This window comes from Vanacampus margaritifer, chromosome 3, assembly GCF_051991255.1.
Source record: "Vanacampus margaritifer isolate UIUO_Vmar chromosome 3, RoL_Vmar_1.0, whole genome shotgun sequence".
Taxonomy (NCBI): domain Eukaryota; kingdom Metazoa; phylum Chordata; class Actinopteri; order Syngnathiformes; family Syngnathidae; genus Vanacampus; species Vanacampus margaritifer.
The window spans coordinates 13,807,555-13,822,650 of record NC_135434.1 but is presented as its reverse complement, the minus strand read 5'-3'; the positions used below and the strand labels follow the sequence as shown (position 1 = coordinate 13,822,650).

The window sequence follows — 15,096 nt, the reverse complement described above, 5'->3', positions numbered from 1 at the left end:
ATGCAGTGGCTTTTTAGCTTTCTATATGAAGACAAAATCACAGGAACTCAACTCAATGCATATTTTATTTTTTTCCTGTTACATTTGGACTGAAAGTCACTTTGGAGTATTAGTCGCACCAGTCAAAAATGCATTATAAAAAAGAAAAAACATACAAGTTAGACTGCACTATAAGACCAAGAAAAGTACAGCTCGAACTCGCACTCCAAATCCCTAATCGTGCTGACGGCAACCACCGAGTTCCGCTTGGATTTGAAACTTCCACTACTAACTACAGAAAAAAAAAAAGCTTAAAAGTGCTTACCTTAACTAATATCCTGTGTCATCTCGGGTGGTAACGAATCAGAATTTTTGTGGATTAAATTGATCATAAATTATTGAATATTGTCGCACACTCTCCATAATGCACCAAAAGTATTTGCCAACTGCCGAAAAAAAGTTGAAGAAAAAATGGAAGAACAAAAATAGTAGTAGTAGTAGTAGTCATGGCAACTAATGTATGCTGTTAGTTTGCAACACGGATTTACAATTTACAGCACCAAAAGCCAAAATAACCAACCAGCATTCTACCTTGGCCACAATGTAATTATAGTTGAGGTAAGCCTTTTTTTAATACAATAATAAAAATATATGGAGTAATTTCTGGACTACAAGCCTCTACTTTTTTCACTTGTATTCAACCCTGCGGCTAATACAAAGGTGCGGCTTATCCATCAGATCACAAGAAGGCACACTATAAAGGAAGCACAAGAGCGTCAGGCAGAGCAAAACAAACCCAAGCCCAAATACGGTAGGAGAGACAGAACGAGAGTGAGATAATTTGCACTCTCATCAAGGAAAATAAAGTAGCGGGAACCCGGCGCAGTAACATTAAAAACACCTGCGGCTTACAGTCGAGTGTGGCTTATATGCGTAGTATTCCCCAAATTTAGCTAGCGCGGCTTATAGTCAGGTGCGCCTTATAGTCCCGAAATTACTGTATATAAAAAATAATAAATAAATAATAAAAAGAAGAAAAAAAATAGTTGCCATTTTAAAAAGAAAACTTTTCCGTAGCCTGAAATTTGGGATCTAACTGGAACTCGTTCGCTGCCGTCTCCATGATTAGGGAACAGGGATTTTGAGTGCTAGTCTGAGCAATTATAATATATAAAAGTCACCTGAGTATAAGTCACAGCACCAGCCAAATATGAAAAAAAAATATTTATAGTCAGGAAAATACAGTACTTAATTGTTAAACAAGGATGTAGTATTTAACATAGAATAGTTGCTCCACAAAAAAGTAACGAATGTGCCTTTTTTGTGTGTGTCCCTATTGGGCTTTTTTTTATGCAGCACACCTTTTACCAAATACATTTGAAGTCAATAATGTGTTATGACAGCGGAGTCCAATAAATATATTTTTTTATGCCAGTTAAATACTCTTTCATTTAATGGCAGAGAGAACGAAAAATGTTTTGGATTAAAAAAAAAATTGTGTGTGCATGTTTTTTTATTTCAGTTCATTTCAATGCGGGAAAATGGATTTGACGTACAGAAAACTGAGTACCACTAATTACCTTTTATGACATTTTGTTTGTTGGTGTGCCGAGAAATTTTCAGATTTTAAATATGAGCCTTAGCTCAATAAAACTTGGGAAACACTGCTTGCGTAAACTAGTAACCCGATGATGTGGCATGTGTGTTTGTGTGGCCAGCAGCTGCCCCACCACCTACGTGATGGACGATGATGAGCCGTCCTTCCTGGAGGCGGTGGATTATAGCGCTGAGAGCAACGACGAGGACACCGAGGTGGATCTGGAGGCCGCCGCTGCTGCCGCCGCCACAGACGCCGGCGACATTGGCAATGCCGAAGTCCTGGAGCAGCTGTCGGACTCAGAGACCAATCACGACGCTTGGAAATCTGAACCTGTCTCCAGCAGCCATTGACTGATTTTTTCTAATTTATTTATTTATTTATTTATTTATAATTGTGGTTTTTTTTTTAAAGCAGAGTTTCAATTCCATAAACAATGAAGGTAACCACACACACATCTTCCAATCTATACTACCTGTTGCCATCTCTTGGTCTGGAAGGCTGGATTTACACTGCAAGTGCCCAATTCCCAATTGACATGCATTTGACTACTTTCCTCCTTTTACCTTTACTGAATACGAAAATGCACGTAAGCAAGTGTCACCATAGGGCAGCGAACACAATAATAAAATGAATAATACAAATGTAAAAGGTTACATAGACTTGAGTTGGTTTGGACTGACTAAATATAGGTAACATTACCAAGTGTTCTTAATTGGTCTCACCCCACATTTCCAATGAAATGATTTTTGTTGGTTTCATTTTTTTTTTTTTTTTATCACAAAATCCTGGCATTTGAACAGGGGTGTGTAGACTTTTTATATACACAGTACATTCTTTTTTTAATAGTTTTTTCTATATGTATCGTATTTTTATTCTTTTTTTATCACATAAAAATGATGTCTTTTAAATCTTTATTTGTTAAAAAAAATGGCGCTAAGATGAATTCTCTATGCTTTATTTGTCCTTAAAAAAAAAAAAAATTAAATGTAATTTTAGTCATGTGAAATGATCACTTTTTCTTGGATTTGATTATGGAAAATTCCAACTCTTTTTTTTGCAATAATCCAACTTGATTTGTCCTAAATTTATGGCATTAGTCCCACAAAATTATAGATTTTTTTTTCTCATAATATCACAACTTAATTTGTTCTTAAAATACTTGTCCTGAAAATAAGATTATGTCTGTATTTGCATACATATACAAATGTCACATTTATTAAATGTGTAGTTACATATGTACTTTTGTAAAAGATGAATAAAAACAAAAGACAGTAATACCACAAAATTTAATTCCATGTTAAATTTTTTTAGATTGTAGATTTTGTTTTTTTTTTATTAATTTGCCGAAAAAGCCTTTGAAAACATAAATAAGTCATCTTTTATTTTTCATGTTTTTAGCATCACATAATGTGCAATACTGTATACTTTAATACATAAAAATAAAATAAGGTACATTTTTAAATTCCACAAAATGTTTGACTTTTGTAAATTTCACATTTCAAAATTCTGATTATTTTGTTTTCAAAGATTGATTTACCAAAAAAAGACTAACATTTTTGTCATTTTCTTTTATTTATTTTTGTAAAACAACAACACAAAATTGATAAACACAAATGAAATGAATGCAAAATTTATAGTGTTTTTTTTATTTTTTACTTTAACCCACACTGCACTCGCTTGTTGACCCATGTGGTGTAAATCCAGCCTTTAAGCATAAACCTCCGCAACCGTGGAGTTTTGGGATGGTGGGTCTGTTTGACCCGCCTCTGTTTGGTGCAACACTTAAGACAATCCCCGTGCAAATGGGAGCAGTCATGCACACTACAAATCATTTCTTGGAACTCCTCATGAATTTCCCTCCATAATGACCCTGGGGTGGCATCGGAGGCTCACACGGGCGTCCATGTTGACACGAAAGCTACCCTCCCTCCATCAAAACCAAGACACCTGCCTTCTCACGCTCACCCTGCACTTTAACTTGTTTACTCCCCACTTCCTGTCTTAAAACGAGCTCTGCTGGAAACCTCACTACTGAATTTAAGTGTCCCCCGTGTGGAAGGACGCGTAAATACACTTGACCTCGCAAGCACCCCTTTGCCCCCTTTAAGTGCAATGCACATACAGTGGAACCTCGAAAGTGGAACACCTCTTCAGTCGATAAATTCGGAATTCCACCAGAAATGTTTTTTGATCAATTTCCTTGTTATCTTGCATAACCTCATGTGAGATCTCAGTTCAGTGAGCTTAACTAGACAGTCAGGCAGTGGTAGCACTAAGGCGGTTTTTGGTCACTTTGGGCGCACATTTTAAGGGTTTTTTGAATTATTGCTATTTGCAATCCATTTTCTCTAGTGCAGTTGCAGGGCACACATATAGACAGACAACCATTCACACTGTTGTCAGTGACTTGTAAAATGTTAAAATCAAAATATAAATAGGTAATGCTCTGTTATAAAATAAATCAATAATTTAATCAAATATTTCACCACAATTTTGTAAACCAGTTTTGATAAGGATACAGTTTAACCTTTAAAATGTTTCATTTTTCATAACACAATTGTTCGTCATATTTAATACCATAATCATATTTTCACATAAAAATTTGCCAGAATTTTTCAAATTATAATTTCTTGTTATTTTAAACAATGATATTTTTTTATTTGTTTGTCCATCCTATTTTTTCTAGTCATAATGTCTTATATACTAATTTATAAGAATATAATTGTTTACATATTATTTTCAAATATTTTGTATATAAGTTTTTATAAGCAAACATTTCAACCTTTAAAAATATATATTTTCACAACATAATTGTTTGTCATAATTAATGTCACAATTATATTTTCACATCAAAATTTGTCTGAATTTTTCAAATTATAATTTCTTATTATTTAAAACAATGGTGTGGATCATATTTTTGCATTTGTTTGCCCATCTTATTTTATTTTTTCTAGTCAGAATTTCATATATACTAATTTATTAAGAATAGAATAGAATCTAATAGAATAGAATTGTTTGCATATTACTTTCAATAATATTTTTACAACCCATTTTTCACATTGCAATTGATTCCGTCCTCAATTTAAGTCATAATTTGTTCAGATCATTTTAATAATTTTATGAATCATATTTTTGTCCTAACATTTCAAGCCATTTTTTTGAAAATTGTTTCTTTTTTTTCCACATCTTTTTTTCTTAATCCTTAAAATTACATTTGTTCAATAATATTTAAAAAAATGTGAACCCTTTTTTCCAGACTTGCTAACTGTACTTTTTCACTCGTATGACGGCTAAGAAAATGTTTTTTTTTGGGGGGGGGGGGTCGTCATTTGTTGTTGAATTTTAGCAACTACAACACATGATACAATACACTGGCCACGCCGTCCATAAATAATCAATGATGGCCACATTTGGACCCTGGCACGGATGAATTTTGTCGAAAAACTGCATTGAAACGCCAACGAGTACGAGGTTCCCGCTTCAAGGTTCCACTGTTTGCCCTTGTGCCGGTTACCTACCAAAACCCAACGTGTTTATGACACGAATGTTGAATGTTCACAAAGACACACAACAACGCATTTGTAAATATCCTGCTTAAATGGACCAGAAGCTGCATAGAACACACTTGTGATGTTTGTACCTTTCTATTTACCCGCTGTATCCATGTGTATGTATGTGTGCAAGATGGTGCTTTTGTGTATTGACAGTCCAGCTATAGCCTAGCAGTCGTGTTTTCCTTCCCACTTGTTGTTTTTTACCAATATATTAATGGAGTATTATCTGAGATGCAACCTGTGTGTATGTATATGAGGCATCTGAGCATGGGAGTGCCTAAGTGTGTGCGTGTACAGTTTTTTTTTAAGTTACTCCATTATTCAGCCGCACTAATGCTTTGCTACTGTGTTCCCTCTCTATTTGATTAGGCCCCCCTCACTCTCGCCATTTTCTCCCTCCATCAAAAACCTCTCCATTCTTTTTTTTTTAAACTTGCATTTTGTTTCACTCACGAGCATCTTAACGCTGTGTGTGTACGTGTACTTGTATGTACTGTGTGTGTGTGTCTGATTGTGAAACAAATGGATTTTTTTTTTCTGCGCACAAAAGCAAAGAGTCAAGAAGAGGCCAGAAATAAAATGTTAACGAGATCAATTATGACTCAGTACTTTTCTGGTCTAAGTTTGTGTGTGTGTGTGTGTGTGTGTGTGTGTGTGTGTGTGTGTGTGTGTGTGTGTGTGTGTGTGTGTGTGTGTGTGTGTGTGTGTGTGTGTGTGTGTGTGTGTGTGTGTGTTTGCTGCAGGGTTATAGATTTGGGAATTTTTGTTGATTTTTAAAATGTGGTTCGTTTTAACTCATTCACTGCCATTGACGGCTATAGACGTCAAAAATTCATTTGAACTATTTCTACTAGTTTAACATTTTTTCCACTTTTGTTATCTAGAGTATGAAAACCTTGAATTTTTTAATGCATATTTAGAACAGATATAACATTTGTGATTAATCGTGAGTTAACTACTGAAGTCATGCGATTAATTACGATAACAAATTTTAATCACCTGATGCCCCTAATTAAAATAAAAATATTTTTTCTTTTTATCGCATCAGCCGATTATTTTTTTTAATCGCTTGATTTCAATAGTTAACTCACGATTAATCACAAATATATCTGTTGTAAATGTACAATATTTTCTTCTAGGTTTTCATACTCTTGTTAACAAAAGTGGAGAATTTTTATTTTAACTAATAGAAATAGTTCAAATACATTTTTGACGTCTATACCCGTCAATGGCAGTCAATGAGTTAATTAGTTGTCACAGCGGTTCTGTTAGTTTTTTTTTTTTTTTTAAACTTAGTTTTAGTTAGTTCCAGTATTGTTTTTGTTTTTTTAAGTGTATCACTTGTGTGCAATATTTAATAAACACCATGGTAAAGTGAAAAAAGTAACGCATTTCTTACCTAGCGTCGCATCTCGGCTGTTAACAAAAGTGGGAAAAAATGTGAAACTAATCGAAATAGTTCAAATTAATTTTTGACGTCTATACCCGTCAATGGCAGTGAATGAATGGCAGAATGCACACTGTTGCAATAACAAATCATAAATAGTTTTTCTGCAACTAAGAGAGGATAGATGAGGTTTTGGGTTCGGGTTCGGGTTCAGGTTAGGCCATTAAGGTTATAACAATAAGGTGACTTTCCCTGAAAATGTTAGTGGTATTCAACTTTTATGAGCTCATTGAACTTTGGAGCTTAGACTCTACTTTATATTCACACAAATAAAACTTTGTATCTTTGCTTTTGTAACAGGCCACACACTTTAATGTGTGTCGTATTGTACAAGAGGGGATAAAAAGATCATGCAGCTACTTCGTATTTTGCCTCGGGTGCTTCTCCTTTATTTGAACCCTTTTAAAATTATACAGCCTGCTTTTTTTTGTTCTTCTTAAACGGCTTCGTCGACTTATCACAGCGTTGTCTCAACTTATCTTTGGGACGTGTGGAGGGCAATGAAAAATATGAGTGCATATACACAAATAGAATACTGTATAACCAAAATATTAGGAACAGTTCTCTCTCATTATGAATGTTTCTGTGCGGAAAAACTGAATGCATCTTAGAGCCAAAATGGCTGCAAAAGGTCCTCATTGAGGCATAAAGAAAAAAAGGGGATAGAAAAGCTTCCGGTCCTTTCTGTCAATCACAGCAGTTGAGTGCGCTTGACAAACATGCCCCGCCCCCCAATTCCGTCCCCAAATCCTCTTGCCCAACATCATCCATGCAGGCTTTTTGATTGTAAGTATGGAAAAGTGCACTTTTGTTGCCAGGAAGACTTTGAAGGCCCTTTTTGCTTCCTGATCAATCTCCCTTTATGTGTGTGCGTGTGTGAGTTGTGATGCAGTGTGGGTGCTCGCGGTGGGCCAATTAGCGCAGTGGTCCGACTTGGCTGCTGGTCAAGCGCTCTGGTGGTCCTACTGAGAGGACACAATGGCTCCTGTGAGAAACGACAAGACTGCAAGGAAGAAGAGGCTTGCAGTTGGTGTGTGTGTGTGAGTGTGTTGTTTAAGCTCACTGGAATAAGAAAAACATTTTTTTTCACATATTTGTTGTTACAAGCATGTACGCTTAAGACCTCTTTGACGTGATTTCTGATGCGTTAAACTCTTTCACTATTTCAGTTTTCCCGACGCTTTGGGCATAGCTAGCATGAGTCGCCCGTTTGCCCGCATTCGAACTTGCCTTTGGCCATATCAGCTGCGATCTGACCTCATTTGACATCTCACGAGTTTTGCCCATACACCAAAAAAAATGCATCCGCCCTTCGGATAGGCTGCTTTAGAGCACCTTGTTATCTGCCATGAGTGTGCGCAGATTACAGTGAGAAATGCAGAAGCGCCTGGGAAAGGAGTCTGGCGCAGCTGCTGTAGAGTGCCTCGTTGTTGCGATAAAAGTTGACGTGCCAAAAAATATTATTTGAATTTTTTTATTGCTACAACAATTTGATATAAAGTATTTATATATTGTTTTCATTTTGGCTATACTGATATGTGGGTAGATATAATAATATATGCATATTATATATACCGTATTATTGTTTTATGTTATACATTTTACACTATACAATTTTTAGACATTTTTACTTACGGTCCATTTTTAAATACATTTTTAAATAGTTATTTCAACTCTTATTAAATATTTTAAATATATTTTCTTATCATAGCTAATGTGAACACCAGTCAAAAAGATTATGCAAAAAAAAAATGCATGGTGGGTTTTTAATATATGCTATTAAGTCAGTTTAATTGAGACACATACAATTTTGTGCACATTCAAATCATAATGATCTGTTTGAAGCCATTGAAGTTATGGAGCATCCTCAATAGGTGACATCGCATACATTTTGTTCTTGACTTTCATTCAATGTGATTGAGCATCTCTCTCTTTTTTTGTCTTTTTTTTAATTTATTTTTTGCAGTTACATTTTGCCAGACAAAGTCTCGGAGCGAGGACAAGGGCGTTCAAGATCAAAGGGAATAACTTGTTTTTCTGAGGAGTGCCATGAATTTTTTTTTTTTCACATAAAATATCTTGGTTGCAATCTAAAATCTGGTCAAAAATGTGAAGCAAGCTGTCACCATGGCAACAACATCTACTTTAGCTGCAAATTTACGCCCATTTGCTTCAAGTCTACCTTCATGCATCTTGTAATAGAAACATTGAAAATAAATGGAAAATGTACTTAACATAACATATTGTATTAATATGATTCTAAGTTAAAAACTATTGAATTAATGGACTGATTTCTCCTCCCGCCCTTTCTACTTTATTTGATGTAAACAGTGTCAAATGATTTTTTTCCCCCTTTTTATTCATCTTATTTCATTTATTTATTTCTAAATTTATTTTCAAATAAAGCAATCAAATCAACACACCCGTATCCCTTTAAGGATAATGAATAAGGCTATAAGAAAATAGTAAGTGCGTGGTACACATCAAGTGCCACTAGGGGCAGCATTGCCTCATTGTCAGCAAGCACATGAGTGCGTCATCAAACATGGCATGAACATGTGTGTGTGTGTGTGTGTGCCATGTTTGTATCAAGATGGCTGCGAATGCGTGTCACATGGGCCCACTTCCTATTTTGCATATCAATGGAAGCCAGATAGTAGACATACGCGCGCGCGCGCACATACACACACACAAAACGACATAATTGGCTACGTCGGGAGCCAAGCCAACGTGCACCTTTCGTTGCCGTGGCAACCGGGAGACAGATTTTTTTCCCCCATTTTTTTTTTTCAGGGAGCACTTACTCACATCCTGTCTGTTATCCGCTGCTTTTTGTTCATTCATTGGCACTTTTCAAAGCTCTCCTCCAACGAGACACCCTGCTGGCAGGCATATGCAAATGAGGTGGCCATCCACACCAATTAAAAGCAACCGGCAAATAGCTCACATTGCTGTGACAATTTGGGATGTGGAACAATCCATTACGTAACAGATTGAATTTAAATGTGGGGTGCCGCCATTTGTAATGTAAAAAAAAAAAAAAAGAAGATAAAAATTGTGATTGTGGCTCATTAACAAGACTGTACTTTGGAGACAGAAAATGTAACTATCTATCTATCTATCTATCTATCTATCTATCCATCTATCTATCTATCCATTGGCTTTTTTCCCCGTCACCATGTGCGTGGTCACTTGTACTGTTTTTTTATTTATTTATTTTTTAACATGAGTAATTTTGAGACATGTGACAGTAAAAACGTTAAAAAGTGAGGTTAATTCATCATCCAAGTTCCGTTGTTTATTCCAGTAATTTTCTGTTTTTATTCTGTTTGACAGTAACTGCCTCTTACACTTACTTTTACGATTACAAATAACAGTGATTAGCTTATATTTAGCCGATTGTCATTTTGGAATTTTTGGGGAAAACAAGAAAAAAAACAAAAACAAAAATTCAACAAACAAGAAGAGCCCAATTTGCCCATTTCATGAATCTTCACCATGCTACACAGACTTAAATTCAAAAATCACTTTTTTAGTAAGCAAATTCTTATTTGTATAAGTATTGTGGCGGTATGTTATAATTGTGCTATTAACAAAACATGAAATCGCCTAAACAAAGATTTTGTAATGGCACAGTCCGACCTAATTAGTTATATTTGCCCCAGAAAATTGAATATTCTTCTTTTCTTTTTTAATTCATGTACAATATATATTTGGAAGTATCACCAACTGCTGGCCTGTCATGCAAATTATATATTTTCTTTTCTTTTCTTTCTTTCTTTCTCTCTCTCTCTTTTTTTTTTTTTTTTTTTAAAATAAATCCCAAATGTTTTTACTGGATGGGTGTTGTGTAAAAGTACACCGTGCAAGATTTCAGCTTGACTTCCTAGTCACTTTCGCGATGGTCTCCAGGGTGTATCAAATTCTCATTGGCCAGCAAAACAGGAAACAGGAAGCATACTTTGCTGGACACCCAAATCAAACACAAGTGCAGTCTCACAATTCATCTCATCACATGCAGGAAGTGATAGGTCTCGTGTCAGCTGTCCGTCAAAGACGCATGCTCAAATAGTCCTGTGTCAGCGTCCGGTCAGGTCTCACGCTGACTCAGGGATGACGCCAGTCAATGAGTGGACGCTTGTCATGACCTTCAGCCATGTGGCAGGACACATTTGGAACTACTAGCACTGTTAATCTGAGTTTCTTTCTTTCTTTCGTTCTTTCTTTCTTTCTTTCTTCGATTTCATGTTTTTACATGAAAACAAGCATACCTGGACGCAAATCCACACAGGTAGGCCGAAGCCTGGATTTGAACCCACGACCTCTGCAGTGTGAGGCAGATGTGCTAACGCTAGCCAGTTGCTCACTGTGCTGTTTATCATACGTGTTTATTTTATTTGTGACTTTTTCCTGGCAAAGATTTAACGGACTTGATGCAGGATGCCGTTTTCTAAAAAGCCAAGATCCATGACCTCGAAGGATTGTGAAGCTGTGAGGAATGAATGACGTTGCCACGGCAACAGTTAAATAAGACAAGTAAATAGAAAGTGAATGAACGATAGCAGGGGTCAGCAATTTTGATTGTCAAATGAGTCATTTTAGGCCAAATACCGTCAATAAAAGAATATCTGTCTGGACCCGCAAAGCATTTGAAGATTGGGATGAAGGAAACACTTGTTACTAATGTGCTGAGGGTTCAAGAGCTAATTAGAGCTGCAGCACAACACAAAAATAGGAAAGCAGCATCCAATACATAGACATTATTTTTTTTTTTTACCTTTCTTCTTCCGTTTTGTAGATTTTTTTTTTCTTCTTGTAATTTTTCAGACTTTGTTTTTCATACATTTTAGACTTTTCTGCCTTTCTGTTAAATTTCTGACATTTTTGTTGGCAATATTAGGGTCATATTAGGGTTATTTTATGCCTTTCTTCTTCCTTTTTTTGGGACATTTTATGGCTGTTTTTTTTAATTTCTGTCCTTTTTTTGCTATAAATTTTCTGACATTTTGTGGACATTTTATGGTAATTTTCGGGATTTCTTTTTAAGTTACATTTTAGGGTAACTTTTTGAACATTTTCTTTAATTTTTTAATTTTTTTTGCATTTTTCAACAGTTCCAAAGACATTTTATGGTAATTTTCTGCCTTTCTTCTTTTGTTTTTGGACATTTTATGGTTACTATTTTGAATGTTTTCTTTTCTGCCTTTTTTATTCAATTCTCAGACATTTTGGGCAATTTCATGGACATTTTAAGGTAAATTTCAAAAAAAAAATTCTATTCCTTTTTGGCCATTTTTAAACTTTATCATCTACCTTTCGTCTCTCTTTTTGACAACTTAAAACTGTGGATGTTTTTTGAACATTTAATTATTATTATTATTTTTAAACTTAAACATAATTTCATTTAATGAATAATTTATCAAAAATATTAAAATAAATATGTAAACAAATATTAATTTCTGCTATTTCTCTTTTAGAGAGTCACAGGAGAGGGACTAAAAAGCCACATATGGCTCCAAAGCTGCAGGTTGCAGACCCCTGCACCATACCAATTATATTGTGTATTATTTTTGATTTTATAATAACTCATTCAAATGTATAATTTAGCTTGTATGCTGTTTTTTTTGTTTTATTTTTTACTGCTAATTACACATGTCGTTAATGATGCTCGTTTCTTGCGCCCCAGGAAGTGAAAGCCTCAATTAGCCGTCGTAAAACTGAAGGCCTCGATTAGCCGTCCTGACCCTCATCTGAGGTGCTTGTGCACAAATCACACACACAGCCCCCCCCCCCCCCCCCCCCACACACACACACACCTACACTGTAGGGTCCCCCTTAGGATTAGTCAATTATTAAACGATCTAGCCACTAAGAAAGAGTGTTATCGATTGATTATCATTCTTACAGTATGTCTTGAATAATTCAGTTGTTTTAATAGCAAGAGGCAATATGGAATCAAGGGGATAGAAGATCAGAACATTCACAAAGACGGGAGGATGGATTCAAACGTTGACTTTCAACTGTTTGACATGTAGTGAACACAACAACTGCTACACCCTAACTGGAAAGATTTCCAATTATGATACAGTCAGAATGTGGAGTAAAGAAAAGAAACGTAAGCTACAACAAAGTGTAAAGTAGAACTGAATAGAAATGTGTTAACAAAACTGTTTTAAAGATAGATATAATAAATGCTTTGTTTGAGTTGATATAATCATCCAACAAAGGCATTTAAAACATGTGGCATGACTGAAAGGTTATTAATAAATAATATACATTTAGCAAAGCTTCATTAAAGCATTTGAAACAACCAAGGTGGTTTTAGCCCCCGAGTCAAACGCTCCGCTGTGGCCTTCGAATCTCTCTGCTGCGAAACCACAATCACAAGTCCCAAGTGTCTATACACACACACACACACACACATACACACTTATACTTAAGAACGTTGCGTATCATGTGACCATGTCGCAAGGATTAATGTTGAGATACAATTTTAGACAGTTTGGACATAATTTGTCGATTTAGAGATTTCTCCATTAATAGCCTCCTTGAGGTTTCTAGTTTAATTTGCCAGCAGCACAGAAGTTGAAATTGTGATAGAAGTGTATGAAAATAAGCAATTTTTAGACAGTATGCATTATAACTAGGGAGTGTTTTTAGCCTAGCTGCTAGCTAGCGCCGCTAGCTAAACACGTTTTTCTCAAAACCAGGGATTTCAACCTGCCAACATAAAAATGGCTGTAACTTTGTTAATTTTTGAGGTACATCCATGTATTATGTATCATTTTAAAGGTAAGTAAGTGTAGAATTCAAAAATAGAAATATTTTAGTTTTAGTTTTATATTTTTGGGCACATGAGGACCTTTTTGCCAACGTCACATCTACTCGTTTCCATCAGTGGCCACTGAGATTTAGCTGTTGCCAATCCGTACTTACATTAATACAACAGTCAGAAAAACAAAATAAAAAGAGTGATTTCCGTAACATTTAGCAACTCTGCGCCTATTCGCAGTTTTGTGTTTCAATGGAATGTGAATCCACTTATTGGGCATACGTATTTGAATGCTAACCAAAGCGCTAACCAGAGTTATCATTGTTGTGACATGTTATCTGTTTGTTTCTTAAGAGCATTTAAGCGATGGCGTCAATTAGTTTTGTGTTAATGTAGGATGTCAAAACAAAGCTATTGATCGCGCTGCCTAAGCAGGAGGGATTGATCCGTCCGTCAACTCATTACGCCGGCTGGCGCTGGGCCGTCATAACTGCTCCGCTGGAGACTCCATCAAGCGCATCCGTGGCGCTTGTCTGCACCCCGACTTGATTCATTTCAAAAATAGACTCTTTATTATTACGTATGATTTGCCCTTTTGTTCCATTGATTGTTTTTTTTCCCCTTAAACACTCCCACGCCTTCTCTGGTCGTAAATATAGTAAAGCCTGAAAGGTACGACACCGTTTTGGTCGGATTTCATTCATTTCAAAGGATTTTTACCTCATTGCAAGTCCTGAAAATGGGGGGAAATTGTTTCTGAGTTAAAGTTTTATACATGCATTTAAAAAAAATAATTAAAAAAAAGGTGGGAAGTTATTATTAAGTATAAATTTTTAAATAATATATAATATAAATATATAAAATAATATAATTAATAAATATAAATGGAAAATGGAAATAATCCATTCTATAAGTCCTCAAGTTTCTATTATCTGCATAGTTAATGTAAAGATCTATTAAATAAAATAACATTTCATATTGTCACAAATTTATTTACACTAATTTTTCACAAGGGAAGTGATGAAAATGATGACAATACGTTCCTGGTCAAACTGTGGCCATTGTAAAACCTTTATAGCACTTTCTTTATACGCGATAATATACATATATATATATATATATATATATATATATATATATATATATATAGATTCAGCTAAATTTAGTAGTTTGTCTCAAATTTCATTTAGTTCAACTCCTACAAAAGTTTGACCCAACCATTAATAATTATTTTTATTATTAACACAAAGTAAAAAAAAAAAAAAAAAGATATAATAAAAAGACTATTGTTTTTTTTTTTCCAATTTACATTATATTCTGAATAAGATATTTACACTAGTGGTTAACTTTTCTCCTAACGTTGCTACTTTGTGTTGTTGCTCTTTGGCGCTTCCTCCCGCTCCTCATTTTCCTTTGAGACACTTTCAAAGGATGGGGACATCCCAGGCGACGGGACAAGGACGGGACGCAGCGTAATTAGCAAATGGAAAACAGGAGTAGTTACAACATCACACGTTCTATTACATCAGGAATGACACGAAGGTATCAAGTTGAATATTAACATATTAAATTATATCATGTGTACACTGTAAAGGAAATTGAAATTACAACATGCTCTTTGGTAGGCCTGTTTTTTGTAAGTGGCCCCAACCCCCCATCCCCCTGAAAAAAAAAAAGTCAGCCATTTTGGTTTGAGGCAGATATCTTGACCAATAGCTACCAGATTGTAACTATACTTGTAACC

At 35.2% G+C, this 15,096-nt stretch overlaps 1 protein-coding gene across 5 annotated transcripts in view; it reads left to right on the top strand.

Annotated features, from left to right (window-relative positions):
• Positions 1–5,724, top strand: part of agtpbp1 (ATP/GTP binding carboxypeptidase 1) — a 30,734-nt gene extending 25,010 nt beyond the window's left edge. For 3 of the 5 annotated variants that reach the window (XM_077560800.1, XM_077560798.1, XM_077560802.1), the window contains one exon: positions 1,698–5,724. In XM_077560800.1, coding sequence (XP_077416926.1) covers positions 1,698–1,929 — 232 coding nt within the window. In that variant the 3' untranslated portion in view covers positions 1,930–5,724. The remainder of the gene's footprint in view (positions 1–1,697) is intronic. The other 2 variants (XM_077560803.1, XM_077560801.1) reach the window with 1 other exon arrangement.
• Positions 5,725–15,096: the final 9,372 nt, after the last annotated feature.